Source organism: Trichechus manatus, unplaced genomic scaffold (assembly GCF_000243295.1).
Source record: "Trichechus manatus latirostris isolate Lorelei unplaced genomic scaffold, TriManLat1.0 scaffold00075, whole genome shotgun sequence".
Lineage (NCBI taxonomy): Eukaryota > Metazoa > Chordata > Mammalia > Sirenia > Trichechidae > Trichechus > Trichechus manatus.
Genome location: NW_004444011.1, coordinates 11,692,774 through 11,715,105, shown reverse-complemented (window position 1 = coordinate 11,715,105; position 22,332 = coordinate 11,692,774). Strand labels below are relative to the sequence as shown.

The 22,332-nt window shown below is 36.3% G+C and overlaps 1 protein-coding gene across 1 annotated transcript in view; it reads left to right on the top strand.

Moving 5' to 3' along the window:
- MRC1 (mannose receptor C-type 1) overlaps positions 1-21,875 on the top strand; it is a 127,057-nt gene extending 105,182 nt beyond the window's left edge. The window contains exons 23-30 of the mRNA XM_023735071.1: positions 1,921-2,023; positions 9,456-9,688; positions 11,798-11,963; positions 13,208-13,357; positions 16,830-16,943; positions 17,645-17,809; positions 18,828-18,875; positions 19,920-21,875. Of these exons, the coding sequence (XP_023590839.1) occupies positions 1,921-2,023; positions 9,456-9,688; positions 11,798-11,963; positions 13,208-13,357; positions 16,830-16,943; positions 17,645-17,809; positions 18,828-18,875; positions 19,920-20,170 (1,230 nt within the window). The 3' untranslated portion in view covers positions 20,171-21,875. The remainder of the gene's footprint in view (positions 1-1,920; positions 2,024-9,455; positions 9,689-11,797; positions 11,964-13,207; positions 13,358-16,829; positions 16,944-17,644; positions 17,810-18,827; positions 18,876-19,919) is intronic.
- The last annotated feature ends 457 nt before the right edge of the window (positions 21,876-22,332 follow it).

Sequence of the window (22,332 nt, the reverse complement as noted above, 5' to 3'; positions counted from 1 at the left end):
CAGTAAGATAAGTATATTGTCTGACATGATAAAAAGTCCAGAGTCAGAGAGGTTATTTACTATATTTCATTGAGTCTAAGATGCCAGTGATTGAAAAATTCACCATTATTTTATGTAATATAAAAAAGCCCTGCCAATCAAACTCTGATATGCTATTGATTATGATGTGTATCTCTTATTTTAGAAATGTTAAAATATGACAAATGCATGTCTTAAAATTGATAAAATATAATATGTGGCTTAACAACTTTATCAAGGACCCAGGTTCTTTCCATTTTGCTGCTCTGCATCTTTGGCATGCTGGCCTAGCTCTCTTCATTACTGCATGACAGATACATAAGTTTCAGGCATCGCCTCTATTCAAGACAGCATCCAACCTTACTATCCTTTGTGTCTCTTTATCAATAAGAAAACCTTTCTAAGAGCATTTCTGCCCCCAGCACACCTTGCATCCCTCACTCAGTGAGAAGCAGCATAGCAAGTGGTTAAGGTGTAGGCTCAGAGCCTGAATGCCTGGGGTTTGAATTTTAACTCTTATTAGCTGTGTGACCTTGGGCAAGTTATTTAATATCTCAGTGCCTCATTTCTCCCGTCTGTAAAATGAGCATAATTATAGTACCTGCCTCATAGGATAGATGTGAGTTTAAATAAGTTAATACATGTAAAGAACTTAAAACAGTGTAAGTATATGATTACGATAGCTGGTAGATTAAAAGAACGCAGCATATGATATAATCAGAATCTTCCTCTGACACTGGGTGAAAACTCTGGTCTGTCTTTTTTGCTCATTTTAAGCTTACAGACTGTCTTAGTTATCTAGTGCTGCTATAACAGAAATATCACAAGTGCATGGCTTTAACAAAGAGAAAGCTTATTCTCTCACAGTCTAGTAGGCTAGAAGTCCAAATTCAGGGCATCAGCTCCAGACAAAGGCTTTCTCTTCTCTGTCAGCTCTAGTGGAAGCACTTTGTCATCAATCTTCCCCTGGACTAGGAGCTTCTCTGCACAGGGGCCCCAGGTCCAAAGGACGTGCTCTGCTCCTGGTGCTGCTTTCTTGGTGGTATAAGGTCCCCCACTCTCAGCTTGCCTCCCTTTCCTTTTATCTCTTGTAAGATAAAAGGTGGTGCAGGCCACACCCCAGGGAAACTCCCTTTACATTGAATCAGGGATGTGACCTGAGCAAGGGTGTTACATGCCACCCTAATCTTCTTTAACCACAGGCAGAGATTATGGTTTTATAACATATAGAAAAATCATAAAATGGAAGACAACCACACAATATTGGGGATCATGGCCTAACCAACTTGATGCATATTTTTGGGGGACACAATTCAATCCATGACATAGACTATCCTAAGGAAGCTTGAAATTGCAAACATACTCATAACTGAAAAATAGAATTTTTTTCCCAGCCCTCCCCTGTAAGATTATAAGGGTAAAGCTTTCAGGTCATGCTAGCAATTAATTATGAACCAATAATAATGCTTTTATAAATTAAGTTAGCAATGAAAAAATATAGGTTGTTCTTATTTTCCTTTAACTATATTTCTGGGTTTGGATAGTGAGAATTCATATACAGAGGATATTATGTTCTCTTAATCTATTTGGTTCCTAAGTTTTGATAGTGATTGATAACATTTTGGATTGCAAGGGATCTCAGGCCTATCTCCAAAATTTATCCAAATCTATTTTTTTTTTTCAATTCAGGTATCAAGAGTTCAGATGTGAGGGATTACTTGGAAAGTGGATGTAGTTGCATAAAATGTAATGATGGATTTAACATACTGGAAATGAATTTGGAAGGTCTTAAAATTTGGAGGTTGTGGATAATGAAGGATTTTTAAAAATCTTATTAATGAATTGACTTAAATAATTGCTGATTCATACTTGTTTTCTTTTCCTTTCTCCATAAATATACAGGCTGACTGTGTTGTTATTATTGGAGGCAAATCAAGGGATGCAGGAAAATGGATGGATGATACTTGTGACAGTAAGCGAGGCTATATATGCCAGACATTACCTAGTAAGTTCTACTGTAATTTTGCCCGCCTGTGAGAGCTAGGTCTTTTAATGCATTTTTAAAAAATACGATTCATTCCCTTGCACAGCAACAGGTTTGTTTGAGTCTCATTTAAATCTGTATGCATGTGACAGATAAAAAGAGTGATATTTTTTATAGCTTCTTCGAGAATATGTCCCTCATCCATTACCAGAAAGTTTTGTGCAGATTAAACTCGAAGTTGAAACTTTTTTCTAATTTCGTTAGAATATTGAGATGTTTGCCGATCTGCACCTTTTTTTATTGTCGGAGTAGGAAAACATCAGTTTAACTCACATGATTTAAGAACCCCTGGCACAAAGCATCGTGTATGCCTTATTAGTTGTTCTATATTCTATCTTAAGAAATATAAATATCTGGTTTGAATTTCATTTTTCATCTTAGGAAGCCTGAATATAGTTAGATGAAAATAAACCAGAGTATGTGGATATTTACTGAGAATCAAGATTATGGTTGTACACATTTCAGTTTCTGGAGAAACTAGAGTAAAGATGTCTAGCTACACACGAAGTGGGTCAGACATTAAAAGACAGACTAGGGACGAAGACTGAGGGCAGGGAGGTTGTTGTCATCTTGAGCACAGCTCTGAGAGGGTGAGTTTGAATTAGAAGGTACTTGTTCTATAGTGTCACTATGAGTCGGAATCTACTCGACAGCAGCGGGTTTGGTTTGGTTAGGTTTGGTTTGTTCTCTCACATCTAACAGACTTTCTGGGAATCAGGGAACAAATGCCAACTCATGACAATGACTGAAAATCGCTTAAGATATTTCCAGATGATTGACAAGTATGTCAGAAATTCTAATCCTTTACCCCAAAGTCAGTCCAGACGATGTCACTTTTCATTTTATACTATTGCTCCATGCCGCGAGAATCTTAGGCCACCAGTAATGCCGAAAGCCTTCAGTCTGTGCCTCTGTTCTTCGGGCCAAGGTGTGAAGTTCATTCCAGGGGTGAATGATGATTCACAAGCTTACCTAAAATAGAAGATTTTCTTCTTACTATAAACAAAGAATTTTTCTTTTTACTATAAACATAAGTGATAGAATATTTTGTCACCAATAATAAATATTTTGAAGACTTTTAATAACTTAAGGAAAGGCTTACAAGCCTAAAGTGAAAAAAGCCAGACTGAAATTTTATAGACTACCATTATGTAAAATTCATTATTAATCCCCCTTTAAATAAATAAATTAGAATAAATAAGACTCAATGGAAATACATCAAAATAGGAATAGTGTCTATCTTGGGATAGTGGGATTTGGGGTGAATTTAGTTCCTTTATTGTATTTTTCAAAACCTTTACATATATATATGTAAACTAAAGTATATATATATATATATATGTAAACTAAACTATATCTATATATAATATATATATATATATATATATACACACACACACATATAGTTGTTGTTGGGTGCCATCGAGTTGGTTCTGACTCATAGCGACCCTATGTAGAGCAAAACAAAACAAAACACTGCCCGGTCCTGTGCCATCCTCATGATCGTTGTTATGCTTGAGCCTACTGTTGCAGCCACTGTGTCAGTCCAAGTCGTTGAAAGTCTTCCTCTTTTTCGCTGAGCCTCTACTTTACCAAGCCTGATGTCTGTCTCCAGGCACTGGTCCCTCCTGATAACATGTCCAAAGTACATGAGATGAAGTCTCACCATCCCCGCTTCTAAAGAGCATTCTGGCATTATTTCTTCCAGGACAAATTTGTTCATTCTTCTGACAGTCCATAGTATATACAATATTCTTCGCCAACACCATAATTCAAAGGCATCAACTCTTCTTTGATCTTCCTTATTCATTGTCCAGCTTTCGCATGCATATGAGGCGACAGAAAATACCACGGCTTGGGTCAGGTGCACCTTAGTCCTCAAAGTGACAGCTTTGCTTTTTAACACTTCAAAGAGGTTTTTTGTGGCAGATTCGCTCAATCTAATAAGTCATCTGATTTCTTGACCGCTGCTTTCGTGGGTGTTGATTGTGGATTCAAGTAAAAGTATGTTTATGAAAGCATATCTATATATACATCCTGATGTATATATAGATATGCATATAACTATATAGTTATATATGCATATAACTTTTAAAAATCAGAAAAAAATACTATTTCAAAAGTTTCTAACATATTCTTTATTGAAAATTTAGAAAATACAGAAAAATGCAAAGTAGAGAAAAAATTATCCGCGATTTAACCACCTAGAAATAACCTCTCAATATTTTAGTTTTTTCCTTGTAATTTTCTATGAATGTTTTTATAACAAGCAAATTGGACAGATGAGTTGTTTCCTAGTCTTCCATAAAAATAATTTTATTATTATTATTTATTTTATTGTGCTAAGTATACATATATATAACAAACATTTGTCATTTCAACACTTTTTTACATGAACAATTCAGTGACATTAATGTTATGCAATCACCACTGTTTCCAGATTTTTCCACCTCCCTTAAGAGAAGCCCAGTGCCCTCTAAGCAATGACTCCCTCTTTCTTCCTCCTTCCTATTCTTGCTAAACACTAATAAACTTTAGTCTCTATACATTGCCACTAATACGAAATATCTACAATAGGCAAATATATGAAAATAATTTTTTAGGTTTCCCTCTAACTGCACTTGCCACTTTTAGTGGTCCAGAAATTTTTTAATGGTATTAAGACAAACTCAGCTCTCCCCAGGTTAGGAAGTCATAAGATTGCTCAGTCCCATAAAGGCCTGGGTTACTTGGTTTAATGATATTATACCAACACAAGATGGCAGCAAAGAGGAGGCTGCCTTTTTTTTTTTTTTTTTTTTTTTTCTGAAATGAACTTGTTTCCTTACCAGACATATTCAAAATAAAGTTTGGCCCTTGTGTAGTGACAGAACAAGAAAAAGGGGGATAAGAGTGAGTAAAAAGTGGAATTGGTTGAAGAATTGGCCAAGACAAAACTGGTAGGCAACAGTATCTAGAACCCGAGGGCAAGAGTCAGCAAACTTTGTAAAGAGCCAGACTGTAAATACAATTATCCCTGGGTATCCCCAGAGAATTGGTTCCAAGACCCCCATGGATGACAAAATCCATGGGTGCTCAAGTCCCTTGTATAAAATGGTGTAGTATTTGCATAATACCTACATACATCCTCCCGTATACTTTAAATCATCTCTAAATTACATATAGTACCTAATGCAATGTAAATGATGTGTAAATAGTTGCTATACTGTATTGTTTAGGGAATAAAGACAAGACGGGAGGCTGACAATGCTCAACCCGTGCTGTAGAGAGACTGAGGATCTGTGAAATTGTGGGAGACTACAACAGGGTATGCCTACACATCACTTCATTCCCGTGGATTCAGTGTAGTGCTCAGCACATGGCAAATTCAAGTTTTGCTTTTTGGAACTTTTTTTTTTTTCCTGAATATTTTCAATCCGTGGTTGGTTGAATCCGTGGATGTGGAACCTGCAGATATGGAGGGCCGAATGTATTTTAAGCTTTGTACTCCATAGAGTCTCTGTCGTACTACCCAACTCTACCGTGGTAGCATGGAAGTAGCCATAGATAATATAGAAATGAATAAGCTTAGCTGTGTTCCATTAAAACTTTATTTATAGACACTGAAATGTGAATTTCATATAATTTTTACCTGTCATGAAATATTATTTATTTTAGTTATCTAGTGCTGCTATAACAGAAATACCACAAGTAGACGGCTTTGACAAACAAATTTATTCTCTCACAGTTTCTGAGGCTAGAAGTTTGAATTTAGGATGCCAGCTTTAGGGGAAGCCTTTCTCTCTCTGTCAGCTCTGGAGGAATGTCCTTGTCTCTTCTGAGCTTCTGCTTCTGGGCAATTTTCATGCGGCTTGGTATCTCTCTTCCCTCAGCTCTGCTTCTTGCTTGCTTGTTTAAACCTTTCTATAGCTCAAAAGAGATTGACTCAAAACATACCCTACACTAATCCTCTCTCATTCACATAACAAAGACAGCCCATTCCCAAATGGGATTGTAACCACAAGCATAGAGGTTAGGAATCAGAACACATATTTTGGGAAACACAATTCAATCCATAACATTCCACCCTTTGGCACCCCCCAATTCATGTCCTTCCCATATGCAAACACATTTACCCTATCACATCATCCCAAAAGTCTTAAATCAACTCTAAGTCCAAAATCTCATCTTCTGAATCATCTAAATCAAATATGGGTGAGACTTTAGGAATATTCCATTCTGGGGCAAAATTCCTCCTCATCTGTGAGCCTGTTAAATCTAGAATACAAGCTATCTGTTTCCAAAGTACAATGACGGAACAGGCACAAGGTAGACAGTCCATTACAAATGGGAAAAATTGGAGGGAAAGAAGGGATAACAGCCACCAAGCAAGTCCAAAACCCAGCAGAACAAATTACATTAGCTCTCAAGGCTTGAAAATAATCCTGTTCTCTGAAACTGTCTAGGCAATGGCCCTCCCCTCCAGACTCTGGGTGTTGGCCACACCCTCTGGATTCTGAGTGGAGGCCCCTTAGCCCTGGGCTTCAGCTCCGCCTTCCAGGCCCACTGGGACAGCAACTCTACTCCCTCAGCTTTGGGAGACCTCATTCTCTTAGTCCATCTGAGTGGCGACCCTCCCACTTTGGCCCTGGCAGGCCTGTTCTTCTATCCCTTGAGCGTTGCAGCCCCACCCTCTCAACTTTGGGTGGCGACCCCATCCCCCTGGCACACATTAACAGCAGTCCTACACTCTGGAACAAGTTGGCAAAGATTCAACTCTTTGAAACCCAGGAAGCTGTGGCCCCACACTTTGAGATCCAAGAAACCACGGCCATACCCTTTGAAACCAAGAAAGCCCTGCTTCCCATGCTCCTTCCAACAGTTCTGCTGATCTCCAAGCTGCTCCAGGGGTGGTCTTTTTCTTTTCTTGGAGGACAACAGATATACCTCCTTCGGCCTGTTACCTGCCTGTAGAATTCCAAGAGGCAGAGAGCATTCTTTCCTTTCATTCTTTCTCTGTCCCCTTCAATCAGAGTCAGTGTGTTTTCTCCTGTGGTAGTTGGTTAGATCCATCAGTTACAGGCTTAATCTCTTTAACAAAAGATTGTGTAGCGATGTCCTTGATGAACACTCTGGGACACGTGTCCTTAGTTTGTACAGCAGAATTTTCCAAATCTTTAAGTTCTGTCCTCATTTTGCACAGTTCATTTTTAAGTCCATCTCTTTCCTCTCACATTTTACTATAAGTGGCAAGGAGAAACCACACAGCCCCTTTAAGATCTTGCTTAAAAATCTCATCAGCCAGATATTCAAGTTCATCACCTACAAGTTCTACCTTCCACAAAACATCTGAACATAATTCAGACAACTTCTTTGCCACTGAATAAAAAGTGTCACCCTTCTTCCATTGTCCGGTCACATGTTCATCAATTTCTTTTAAAGCCTCACCAGAAGCACATTTTGTGTCTACATTTCTAGCAACATTCTGTTGCTGGCACCATATATATTCTCTAAGATAACAGAGACTTTCTCTATAGCTCTCTTCACTTCCCTCTGAACCCTCACCAGAATTGCTTTTGACATCCATAATTCTACCAACAGTCTCTTCAAGGCAGTCTAGCTTTTACTATTAATCCATTGCTGTCGAGTCAATTTCAATTCATAGCGACCCCATAGGACAGAGTAGAACTGCCCATAGAGTTTCTGAGGAGCACCTGGTGGATTTGAACTGCCAACCTTTTCGTGAGCAGACATAGCTCTTAACCACTACACCACCAGGGTTTCCCTTTTACTATTAGGCACCTTAAAACTCTTCCAGCCTCTACCCATTGCCCAGTTCCAAAACGACTTCCACATTTTAGGTATCTGTTAGAGCAGCACCCTACTCTTGCAGTACCAAATGCTGTCTTAGTTATCTAGTGCTGCTATAATGGAAATACCACAAGTGGGTGGCTTTAACAAACAGAGATTTATTTTCTCACAGTTTAGGAGGCTAGAAGTCCGAATTCAGAGTGCAGGCTCTAAGGGAAGGCTTTCTCTCTGTGTCAGCTCTGGAGGAAGGTCTTTATCTTTGACCTTCTGCTCCTGGGCAGTCTTCATGTGGCTTGGCATCTCTCTTTCCCTATCTCTGCTTGCTGACTTGCTTGCTTTAATCTCTTATATCTCAAAATAGATTGACTCAAGACACACCCTACACTAATCCTGTATCATTCACACAACAAAGGCAACGCATTCCCAAATGGGATTATAACCACAGGCATACCCTTTGCCATGGAGTCTATTCCAACTCATAGCAACACGATGGGACAGAGTAGAACTGCCCCATAGAGTCTCCAAGGAGCAGCTGATGGAGGCAAATTGTCAACCTTTTGGTTAGCAGCCGTAGTTTGCCATAGCTCTTAACCACTGCGCCACCAGGGCTCCAACCACAGTTATAGAGGTTAGGAATTACAACACATATTTTTGGGGGACACAATTCAATCCATAACTTCATTCTTCTTTGATTTTTTTTTTTTGAAACCATTTGAAAATCATTCTTAGTTTCTGGGCTACAAAAACAGACAGAAGGCCAGATTTGGCACTCGGGCTGTTGTTTGCTGACCCCTTCCCTAGTGTATCAGCTAAGGCATGCAGAAGCAAACTCCTTTTTTAGGGTCTTGACAGTAAGTGGCTTAGAGTAAAACCATCAAGTTGATTCTGACTCATAGCGACCTATAGCATTGATTAGAAACTCATGCTAGGAGATTGAGGAGGAAAGATAAAAATAAACAACAACAAAAAATACAAAGTGACTTTGGTTTACAGGGACTTCAGCCTCTGGGTCAGTTTGGATGAGGTATGTGGGCCTTGAGTGAAAGACATAGGAAATTATCAGTAAGAGCAGAGCTTGATCATGAAGTAAAAGGTAAATGAACAAGTGACTGGTTTATGGCTTCATTCCAGAAACCTAAATCAGTGTTCTGTAGGAGCATTACTCACAAGTGGAGTCAAATAGATACAAATAGTTGCAAACACCTGGATGAAATGGAACAAATGGGTGGAAGGGGAGAAACATTGTTCTTGACCTTGTACTGAAAAAAATCCATTATTTGCTACTGTGGCATTTCTTTCATCTAGATACCAGATCACCATTGGATTGGCAAGCTTTTTTGGTTTTCAGTTTGGAAGCTTGATTTATTTACCTTAATATTTGTAATACAGTTCATAAATTATTGAATTTAGTTAGGCATGCTGATTATAAATAAACTTTGCTTTATGGTGCAAATTAGCTCATGAAAATATTTTTAAAACTTGGTAGTTTAGATTCGTGCTATTCTGATTATTTTTACAATACGTGAGATATAGTACTCATCTACAGATTGGGCTCCATTAATGTTTATTGAAAATGCTAATGAAAATCATCTTTTTATTTCAGACCCTTCCTTACCTGTTTCTCCAACAACAATTCCTACAGATGGTTTTATTAATTTTGGTGAAAGCAGCTATTCACTCATTGACTTGAAGCTTTCATGGTATGAAGCAGAGAAGTATTGCACACTTCACAATTCCCATATTGGAAGCATTCTAGATCCCTATAGCAATGCATTTGTGTGGATGCAAATGCAAAAATTGAATGTACCTGTGTGGATCGCCCTGAATAGTAACTTGGTAAGATGCCAGAAACACGTACAACTTGACATGTTGATAAATTGTGATTGAAAATGGTCCGCTTTCTGTTTATTATCTTGAACACTTGTTATGTGTAAGTTGTGAATGGTACTAAGATGAACAAAACCTGATCTGTACCTTCAAAAACCTAGCAAGCTAGTGATGTGTGTCAAAAAAATCGAAGTAAGAATTATCTAACTAATGTATTCTCGTATTGTTTTTAAATAATAAAACTACATTCTGGGTATAAACAGTTTTATTTATTCACCTGTTTCTTTCTAGGATCATGACTACAACTATGCCATAGGAGTTAAGAAAGCAGGTCAGGGACATAGTTGCTGGGTGATGGGATACTTTTAAATTTTTATGGCAAGCCATTCTAGAGTCATTATAGATACTGAAGTTGTGGAGCTTCTGTCTATGTGTGAGGAATATTTCACTGCAGTAAATTCTCTATATTCTGCAACAGAGAAGGGAAGTTTGACAGAGAATGGGGTGTAGTGAAGGATGAGGCAGAGCAGTAAGACTGGTAATATAGTTGCCAAAATGCTCCTAAGTGAGATTTCTCTGTTGCCACATGATCCTACCTTCATCCATCCAGCAAACTTTCTAGTAGAGGAAATACTAGATATGCCAACAAGTTATTAAGGCAAGTGTCAAAAGAGAGGCATGTGTAAAGTGCTAATGGAGGATGCAAAACAGACCAGTTTTGCCAGGGTAGATGACCAAGAAGGGCTTCTCAGAGAAAGAGGAACTTTATAGATGTGCTCTAGGATGGTAGAAAAAAAAGGAGTACCAAGAAGAGAAAAGGAGATAGAGAGGGGGATAAAACTGGAAGGTAGGTTGGTGTTAGATTTTATAGAGCTTCTAATGATGTGATACAGAGATCAAAATTTACACTTTATGCAATTAGGATTATTTTTAAGTGGGAAAGTGGATATTTAAAATGAAGTAGCTACATAATGTTTTCTGGGATTAAATTTAGGCAAGAGATTTTTATGTTTCTATAGAAACTATGTTTTCAGTAATTAATTCACTTGATAATTCATTCATTTTCTTCTCACAGACATGGTCTTAATTCTCTTAGGAGATTAAAATAGGCTTTTATTTATTTTTAGAAAGATTAAATGGCTTTCCTTTACATCAATATTTATAACTAAAATAGTACTATTATCTTCCTTGTATTGCTAGAGTTAATGATTATTCAATTACTATCTGAGTATCCATGGTAGAATACTACAAAATTCTAACTTGAAGAAATATTTTGAATTTGCCATTGAATCTTTGGTAATTGTCTTGGTAAATTAAATGATGGAGTTAAGAAGGAAACAATTGTTTGAATTTTTAAAAAAAGTCCTTATCTCTGATTGAGATTATGTGTCATCTATCTGTTCTAAGGCTTTACCTGTAAAATCTTGTCTACATTGTTAAAAGAATATTATTGGTAAATAATATTTTTGATGTTATCGATTAGACTGTACATAATCATAAATTTGTTCAACTAATTTAATAAAAAGTTAAGTTGGCAAATTGAATAAAACAATCAATTTTTTTTTGATGACATCATGGTTTGTGTAGTTGAAAGACCACCTGCCTGGAAGGCAAGAAACCTAGGCTCCTCTACTAACTACCTGTGTGAACTTAGCTAAGTCATTTATCACTGACACTGTTTCAGATTAGGTTATTGTTTATCTCAGGGTTCCACAAATTCATTGAAAATTACGTAGTTTTTATTCTAGTTTCAATAATAATATAAGAAATATTTTATGTGTTAGGGAGATAAAACTTCTCCTTTGCACTGAAAACCTGCAAATGTAAAAGAATTTCATAGAATAAGATGTCAGTTTTTTCATGTCAGTGTTTTTCAAATTGGCTTCCAAAGACTTATTCCTGGAGACCTCCAAGAAATAGTCTTTTTAAAAAGGTTGCATTTAGTGAATTTGAGAAAAATGGGTAGAAGTGATTTATAATGTTCTTTTTAATTCCTCAAAGTTCAAGAGTCTATGTCAATTCACAATCTCAAATGTCCTTTTTTCTCCTTGCTTGGTTCTTTTGGTATTTTCTACTTGAAGCAAGGCTCCATGTTAATGGTTGTTTTTGTCCTTGCAGACCAATAATGAATATGTTTGGATTGATAAATGGAGAGTGAGGTACACTAATTGGGCTGCTGATGAACCCAAACTGAAATCAGCCTGTGTTTATCTGGATATTGATAGCTACTGGAAGACAGCATATTGCAATGAAAGTTTCCATTCTCTCTGTAAAAGATCAAATGGTAATTGAATACATGAAACAAACAGGGTTTTGAAATTTTCTGAATAAGCCACTACACACCACTATTGATATTATTAAACAATTAGTGTCTCAGGTAGCTAAGACTGTATAAAACATATCCCTTCACCTAAAAAAGACTGACTTAGTGATAAACTAATATATGTAGATCAAAACGATGGATATAGAAAATATTCTTCATTGATAGAGTTTATTTAATCTTTATGAGCCTCTGAATGTTTATTGTTGAGATTACCCTCTGAATCAATGATGCCAGATTCCCCAGGAGATTATGCTTATTTTTGATTGTCTACAGCACACTATATCAAAATAATTTTATCAGAATGCATATGTTGTTGTTAGGTGCCATGGAGTCAGTTCCAACGCATAGTGGCCCTATGTACAACAGAACAAAACACTGCCTGGTCCTGCGCTATCCTCGCAATCCTTCATATGCTTGATCCCATTGTTGCAGCCACTGTGTCAATCCATCTTATTGAGGGTCTTCCTCTTTTTCGCTGACCCTCTACTTTACCAAGCATGATGTCCTTCTCTAGGGACTGATCCCTCCTGATAACATATAGAAAGTATGTGAGACATAGTCTTACCATCCTTGCATCTAAGGAGCATTCTGGTTTACTTCTTCCAAGACAGATTTGTTTGTTCTTTTGGCAGTCCATGCCATATTCAATATTCTTCAGCAACACCACAATTCAAAGACGTCAATTCTTCTTCCGTCTTCCTCATTCATTGTCCAGCTTTCACGTGCATATGAGGCAATTGAAAATAGTTAAAATCGATTATGTTATGGACTAAAATCTAGAATTGTAATGATATCATTTAATTTCATCACAGATGTCTTTAATAGCCAAGAAGGGCTTATAGGGACTACGATCTCAGAAAAAGAAATAAATGGCTTGAAGAGGGAATCCATTTTAAAATTATTTTTGGGTGACTTTTTTTTTTTGACATATTAATATCTTTAGAGGTAACTGTAGATCTACATTCTTGATTATGAGTGTGATTGATTACCTCCATGCCATGGTACATTTCACTGAATATATTTAATATGAAAAAAATGGATAAAGTAAAAGAAAACACAATAATAAAAATGGTGCCTCTAACTAATGACCACTAGAAGTTTTTCTTTTACAGTGATAGGTGATAAAACTTCCTTATCTTCTAAGATATTATTCTGTTATAGAAATTTTAGTTTTTGCTTTATTTTAAATGCATTTTTATTAATAGACACGCCTGCCACTGAACCTCCACAACTGCCTGGCAGATGCCCGGAGTCAGAGCATACAGCGTGGATTCCTTTCCACGGCCACTGCTATTATATTGAGTCTTCGTACACAAAGAACTGGGGCCATGCTTCTCTAGAATGTCTTAGAATGGGTAAGTTCACATTTATTGTGAGAAAATTTCACAGTCATCTGTTCTTTAGTCTTAAGAAACTAATAACACCATACATTAAAAACATAAGGAATGTAAAAATACCTTGTTCATTTTTTAATAGTTTATTTTGTAAGATGTTTAACATATGGCCCCCCAATATCTACTGTCTAAATTTGTAGCCTCAAAATTTCAGAGAATTGAGCTAGAAAGCAATAATTTGCTGAGGAAGTCTTTCTTCCTTTCTGTCCTACTGCTGCAAATTCTTATCCTGTTATTCAGTGTTGTGCTCACCTCCTATCACTGATAAGCTCAGATTTTACAAGTGCCCAGACCATTTTCTTTTACTATTAATAAAAAAAGTATTTAGTTCTGGTTATCATATGTGTAAAGAAAAGCAAAACAAAACCCAGATAGACACAACATATGTGAATTTTCCCACCTGAAATCAAAAAGGTCAAATAAAGTTAATTTTTCTGGGTGTATTTAAAAATCCACTTAGTTAAATCACACTGAATATTTTACTGAATTATTTTTACCATATTTTGATTATGCTGTAACTCAAGGTTCTTCATCCAACAGTGGTATTCAAGAACTGTATCACCATTTCCTTCAGGTTCATTCAAAAGTCAACCTTGAGTTTTGATTTTCAATTCTGAGTCAGATGACATCTGCTTTGTCAGTTTTTTCTTTGTGTATTTTGGGGCTCTGTTGTTAGGTGCATATATGTTTATATTCTCTTGATGTATTAAAACTTTTATCATTACAAAATGTCTCTATTTGTCACTGGTAACAATTTTTGTCTAAAAGTCTATTTTGTCTAATATTAGTATAACCACTCCAGCTCTTTTTTAGGTACTGTTTGCATGGTATATCTTTTTCTATCCTTTTACTTTCAATCTATTTATGTCTTTGAATCTAAAAGTGTTTTTTTTATAAACAGTATAGTTGGGACATGTTTTTTTTAAATCCATTCTGCCAATCTCTGCCTTTTGATTGGTGTGTTTAATCCATTTACCGTATTTTTATGCAAATAATGAGTACCTTCTGCTTTTGTTTGCCAACCATTCCCTTCCCCCACCAGGTATTTTCATAAGCACGCTATGCAAATTTTTTTTACAGCAACATGTGGAAGAGAATTGATTTGGCAGTGCTTGTGACGGTGCCATCCAGCAAACAAATGCAGAGGGTGTGCATTATTTGCTTAAAAATACAGTACATTTAATCTAATTATAGATAAAGTAGGATTTATGTATGCCATTTTGCCATTTGTTTTCTATGTCTTATTTTTTTTTTTTGGCCCTTTATTTTTTCATTACTGACTTCTTTTGTGTTAAATAGATATTTTCTAACGTACTATTTTTATTCCCTTGTCATTTCTTTTATTATATACAGTCATGTGTCGCTTAACATCCATGATACATTCTGTGAAATAGGACATTACCTGATTTGGATATTGTCTTGAACACCATACAGTCATGTGCCGCATAACGTCCATTCAGGCAATGTCCAACCACATGTATATCAGCGGTCCCATAAAGTTATACAACACCAGGAGGAGGTGGAGCCTGTGGCCCTGCTCCCTGCAGGAGTGAGGGAAGGAGGAAGAAAGCAGGGTGAGGGGTGTGCGGGGAGGGGGCACCTGAGTGAGCAGTGAGCTGAGGAAGAAGGGGCCTGGAAGGAGGCAGTTTCATATATAATATGGTTTACGCGCAAAGTCCAAATCACATAACGTCCTATTTCCCAGAATGTATCAGGGACATTAATCAATGCATGACTGCAAACCTTTCTCCTTCTCTCACTACTGCATGGGGTGGGGCCGCAGCTTCTTCTGCTCCTGGCACTGTATAACCTTATGAGTGCATGGCTGTATATATTTATTTTCTTAGTAGTTGCCTTGGGAACTACAATTAACATCTTAATTTATAACAATCTCATTCAGATTAATACCAATTTAGTTTCAATAGCATGCAAAACTTTGCTCCTATGTACCTCCATTCCTTCTCCCCTCCTTTGTGCCGTTACTGTCGTTCAAATTACATCTTTATACATTGTATGCGAATCAGCACGTTTATACTTATTGCTTCATGCAGTTATCTTTAAATCAGATAAGATGAAGAAGAGTTACAAACAAAAAATACATTTATACTGTCTTTTAGTTTACCTATGTAGTTACCTTTACTGGTGCTCTTTATTTCTTCATATGGATTCAAGTTACTGTCTAGTGTCTTTTCATTTTCACCTAAAGGACTCCCTTTAAATTTTTCTATGAATATGTGGAAACTTCATTTTCAATTTTAAGTGGCTGTATTTTACTGTACATAAAATGAATAATTTTCATTCATCAAAGTACTTTGAAATGGCTATTGCCTATGAAATATATTTAATAATGAAATAGGAAGTAGTGCAATTAAAAAAAAATCACCAAGGGAATGATCCAGGAACCAGTAATATGGGATGCAGGGCATATGGTTAAGTGAAAAGCCTCAAGTGCCAGCATAACTGTGTCATGTTATAGGTCTGCCCTGTACTTAAAAAATTACTTATCCTCTGTGCTTGAGTCTTCTTATCTGGAAAACAGGGTAGCAATAGTATCTATTTCATGAAGTTGTTGTAAAAATTTAATGAGATCATAATTATAAAGCCTGAAGCAAAATGCTTGGCATGAAGTGCTTAAAATATATTAGTTATTGCTATTATTAAAAAGGTATATAGGATTTTACTGTAAAATTCAATGCTGACACTGAATCAATCTTAATCTAATCTGGGTTGTTGATATCATAATCTTCTAACCAGTTTTCCAGTTTCTTCTTTTTTCTTATTTTGAACTGATTAATACTCCAAGAAATGCATTTTACCACTCTACTTTTTAAAAACAGTGTGTTTTTATTGCCACAAAACCCTAAATATCAATCCCCTGCCCTTTGCAGTGAGGCCTAATCTGTCTTCTTTTGCACATTGACCAGATAGTTGCTGCACTCCTGTCAACTGAGCCACCCGTTCCTGAAGAAGCCCTATGCTTTCCTCCTCTTTGTCTTTCCCCTGGAATTACTGTCTATCCTTTCTGCTGTTTAATGTCTTTTCTGCTTCCTCCATGCTCCCTGTTAGTTGCTCTACCTAAAACAAATCTTCTCTCTGTTTAATACCTCCATAGCATATTGCACTTGTTTTCTCTTTGTGCTTTTAACTTATTACTCTCTTTTGTACTCTCCACTTATTACTAGCTATTAAACCATGTGTTTCTTAAGATATAGTTTATGTCTTCCTCATATTTACATATCCTCTAGCAATAAGTTCAGTGTCTTGTATACATTTTCAGAACAGAAACTGAAATTCTGAGAAGGCAGATGTCTACTATTTGAAATTGTTCCCTTTACGTGGAAATGTGGTACTGATTTTTATTACTCGTAATATCAATACTGTCATAAAAACTTTTTGGCTACTTCCATCAAATTTGTCCTTTTATACTTTGCAGGTTCCTCTTTGGTTTCCATTGAAAGCGCTGCTGAATCCAGTTTTCTGTCATATCGTGTTGAGCCACTTAAAAGTAAAACCAATTTTTGGATAGGATTGTTCAGAAATGTTGAAGGTAATTTCTGCAGAGCCATTATTTAATCACGAATATTCAAAATGTTGTATGTAAAGCTAGGTTTCAGTTCCAGAAAGTCTTACCTTAAATAATGATTAATTTGTGAAAAATTTGAAACTCAAACTCATATCTTTATTTAAAATAAAAGATAAGGACCGAAAATTTAAAGGACTCACATATTACAGTAGCTGTTCTCAAAGGTGCTAATTAAAAAGAATATCTCCTGTAGCTAAGTTAGTTTAAGAAGATTTATAAAGCATTTTCTATCTTATGCCAAAAAAAATAAATAAATAGAAGAAGAAGAAGCCTGGGGAGGATAAATATAAATATTTGTATTAATTAGAAAATTTTTTTTTAACTAAAGCTGTATAAAAACATCTTCCTCAGTTTCTTTTCATGTAATAATTAGTCATTATAGTCTTGTTGGTTAAAAGTCTGGGTGTAAACTACCATTAATTGTAGTATAAAATAATATGCTTAGAAATTTTGTGTGAATAAGTTGAATGTACTTTAAGATGCGTTATTTTAAAAAATTATTTTATTATGACAAATATATATATATAAAACATTTTCCATTTCAACATTTTTTACATATACAATTAAGTGACATTAATGACATTCATCAACCATCTCCACTATCTATTTCTATATTAAGATGGCTTCTTTTTAACTTCTCTTTATTGGTTTTATTTGATAATCAGGAATGTGGCTCTGGATAAACAACAATCCAGTCTCCTTTGTCAACTGGAATGCAGGAGACCCCTCTGGTGAACGCAATGACTGTGTCACTTTACTTGCTTCTTCTGGGTTTTGGAATAACATTCACTGCTCTTCCTACAAAGGATATATTTGTAAAAGACCAAAAAGTAAGTAAGATGCTTGTCATATGATACGTATGTTTACAGGCCACTATTTCTTCCAAATAGGGAGATGTCAAGTGTGCCATTATAATGTGATTGCCAGCTATCTCCCTTTATAAGTGAAAATCCATTCTGCCACTGTGATCAATTGCTTCTGCAGCCCAGAGTGAGAAAGCAACACTCCCTGCCTGCTTAGCTGACATAATTATTCTGGCTTATCAATACATTTATCATGCGATATCCGTGCGTGTGGATTTGCCAAGTTGCAAGCAGTTGGGAGAATCAGTTGACAAAGCTTCCCTGCAGGAGGGGAAAAGCAATGAGGCAATTACCCAGCCCAAACCAGAAGAGGCCAGGGTTCTGGAGAGCAAGCAAAATTTATTACAGAATAGATCATGCAAGACTCCTTCTGAGAATGAGTGGCAGACCATGTAAGAAAAGGGATTGGGGTAATTAATTTTGTTAAATGCCTACAATGTTTCTTGATATGGACTTTAACAATATTTTGATGCCATTCCACCTCATATAATATTCTTCCCAAGAGACAAATTTCTTAATTAGGTAATAGATTAACAAAAATGAATTAGCTCAAATAACCCCCCCCCCCCAGTAGATTTTAAATTGTGCAGGTCTTTAGTCTTTTTTAACTCTGTTTTAAGATACCACACCCTCTGGTGCAATCTTGGAGTCTTATGTTACTTTTCATTCCAATATCTTGTAATATCTTAGACTTCAGTGGGCCAATTTCAAAACTCCTAGCCTAGAATACATTGCTTATGGCTAGATTTTAAGGGTGAGTTATCAGTCGCAGAAATGCCACTTGGAGGATCTCATTTTCAGATCTTCCAGTGTACTCATACAGCTGTAAAATGTATCTGTATATCTATATATACATATATATCACATTACCATAAACTAAAGATGGAGGATTCCACGTGTCTGTAAACCAAATAATAGCCACTATCTACATACAATTATTATGGGTTTTTATAAATGTGTAATTAATTTCTTTCTTTTTTTATAGTTATTGATGCTGAACCTGAACCTACTCATACATTGATGACAACAAAAGGTAAGACCATTATTAAATTTCAAATTCCATATCTGTAATAATTAATACAGTTTGTTTTAAGAACCCTGATAATCCCTTCTTACTGCCCCCTACTCTCAGTAGAATTGCTTTAGCTACACTAGACTTTGTTATTGTGTCATCAACCCACTTTGATTCACTAGAAAAACAGGCCTAGGAGTCAGGCTGGTGTTTTTACCATAAGACGTTATTGGAGTCATTGTTTGCTCTATTACAAAGGGGCTTCCTATGAGAACTCATGGAAGAAATTTCTCTCAGGAATCCTTGTGATTTTTTGTTTTGAGCAACTTCTTTTTTTTTTTCCAAATTAAGTTTATACACTACTTGAATTAGGTAACTAATTACATTTCACTATTTTTTGTTGGCTGCTAAAGAAAACTTCAAGTGAAATATGGCTTACCTGCAACCATCTTATTAGCCTTACGGGTGCTATCAGTTACGTGCTGAGCTGCTAACCAAAAGGTCAGTAGTTGGAATCCACCAGCTGCTCCTTGGAAACCCTATGGGGCAGTTCTACTCTGTCCTATAGGGTCACTGTGAGTCCGGATCGACTCAACCGCAACACATTTTTTGCAACCTTTTTATTAGCCTTAAGGGTGCCATTTGTTTACTAATTAATACTCATGAGTTCAAATTTCCACTACTCTTATTTTCTCTTTTCCCTATTTTTTTACTTGTTTTTCTATTATTATTATTATTTTCTTTATCTTCTTATACAGTGGGTGTTTGTAAGCAGCCTTAAATTATTTTGAACAAGATATATATTTTTAAAACATTAACTAGCTCAAAACACTGATTAACTAGAAAGATGATGTACTCTTACAACTGAATAATAATCTTAACATTTTAAATCCTCTCTGTCATATAGATTCTTGTTTTTATGTCCTGAATTTCTATTTGACAAATGTCACTTGAAAGAATATTCATGAAGTTTAGTTTTTCAAAGAGTAAAGTTTGCATTGTTCTCCAGAGCATTCTACATTCTGTCACCCTCCATCTTTTTCTAATGATTTTATTTATTTATAGCTGACTCAAGGAAGATGGGCCCTTCCAAACCATCTTCTAGCGTGGCAGGAGTAGTTGTCATTGTGATCCTCCTGATTCTAACTGGTGCTGGCCTCGCTGCATATTTCTTTTATAAAAAAAGACATGTGCAACTACCTCGAGAAGACACCTTTGAAAACACCCTCTATTTTAACAGTAGATCAAGTCCAGGAAGTAGTGATACAAAAGATCTCATGGGCAACATTGAACAGAATGAACATGCAGTCATTTAGTATCATAATGTAATTTAGATATATTTGAATTTTATAAGATTGTAACTAAAATGTTAAAGTCTTTAATTCAATGTGACTGTTTCCTTTAAGACTAGTACTGTATCGCACGCTGTCTTTCTCTCTTTGCCTTTTTGAAGAAATAATTGCTCGTTTTCTAGCCTGGCAAGATCTTTTCACAAAACAGGAATAATAATATTGACTACAACTTGTTAAAATATCTTAGGGCAATACATAGCACAACAGTGCTAACATTAAAGCATCATCAGTGTGCTGTTAGTGTTAACTTTAAGCAGATTCTAAGAACCCTAAAGCAGCCAACTAAGGTTCCTGAAATGCTTTAAAGAACTTCCAAAGATAGTTACGTATTGAAACACAGTTCAGCAACTGGAAGACCATTTTAAAAATTAAGTACAAATAACCTCAGGTAGAATAAAAAATTAGTCACTTTCTCTTCCTGGTCTTGATTTTCACTCCAATTACTAACGATCGTTTTTGTTCATGTGCAGAAAGAAATAAGGCAGCTGAGAATCTTGTTTTCCCCAAACAGGGTTTTACAGCCTGAATATTCCATGTGTGTTCTTGGCCCTGATGTGTGTATATCAGGAATGCAAAGATGTGAAATAAAAATGTACATTTGCATAACTGGATGTATTTAGATAATGTGAAATAAACTTCAAAGACAAGGTCTATTTTTAATAGATTTGCATTTTGGTGATCTTTGTAAGTGTTAGTTTGCTTTGAAATGAGATTATTTATCCATTTGCTTTACACTTAACTTTACCCTTAAAATAAAATAAAAAAAAAAATTAGTGGAGAAATTCTTTAAATTAAACCTTTCATCTCTTTGGAAAAGAAACACTGCTAAAACACGGTGTGTAAAATGGATTTTTTTTTACCGTAATGACTTGCACAAATGCCCCACATCTTCCCCTAAAACATTGACTCAACTCAGAATTAAACATTCAAAGGCACAGTTACTGGGACTTACGAACTGTAAATTTCCCCCTTTAGCAATTCCTTTCGGCTTGAATATTTTGCCTTAGATAAAGTGTCATATACGTTGTGAAATACTTTGGAGGTTTCAGTCCCCACACAGGTATCACACTGCCAGCTCATCCTTTGACTTTCCCAAGGGACTGTCGTGCGTAGGGGCTCCTTCCCTGGGGTCCCTGGACAGGACTCCTTGGATGGCATTAAGTGGTCAACGAAGGCCTAAAAATTGCGTGCAAAATCTTGGATCTATTTGTGTTTGTGTACTTTTTTTCTGGGAAGAAAATCACTAGATTTTCAAGAAGGTTCATAATTCACAAAAGATTAAGAAGCAGCATATTGGGTGAGGGGAGGGGGTGAGTGTTGAGTTTCCAATATCCCCAGCTTAGCTAGGAGATAGGTAGAAAAAAATAGGAAGTGAGAGGTGGGCAATTGTGGGAAAGGTTGCTCAGCACAACTAACTCCCTCCCACGCCTCAAACAATAGAAAACAAATTGCTTTTCATTTTCTTGGTAAGATAAAAGCATATTCCATTTGAAGAGGCCCCAATGGAAACAACAGCTGCAGAGTTAAAGCAGTATGTGGGGAATTATAGTAAGGAAACCTCTTTCCCAATATATATATTTTTTCTTCAAAATATAAGACAGACAAAGGACTAATTGTCCATGGCTACCAAGGCCTCCACCAGACTGAGTCCAGTACAGCTAGATGGTGCCTGGCTACCACCACTGACTGCTCTGACCAGGATCACAACAGAGGGTTCTGGACAGAGCTGGAGAAGGATGTAGAGCATAATTCTAACTCACAAAAAAAAGACCAGATTTACTGGCCTAAAGGAGACTGGAGAAACCCCGAGAGTATGGTCCCCAGACACCCTTTTAGCTCAGTGGTGAAGTTACCTCCGAGGTTCACTGTTCAACCTGGGAGTGGACAGCCCCGTAAAGCCAAATGAGACTAACGAGGTACAAGAGTCCAGTGACAAGGGCCAGAAAGCAGAAGAGGGCAAGGAAGCTGGTGATAGGGAACCCAAGGTTGAGTAAGGATATTGTTGATGTGTTGTGAGATTGTTAACCATTGTCATAGGGCAACATTTGTAGTAACTGTTAAACGAGAAACTATTTTGTTCTGTAAGCCTTCATCTTAAGTGAGAATAACAGCACAATTCGAAAAGC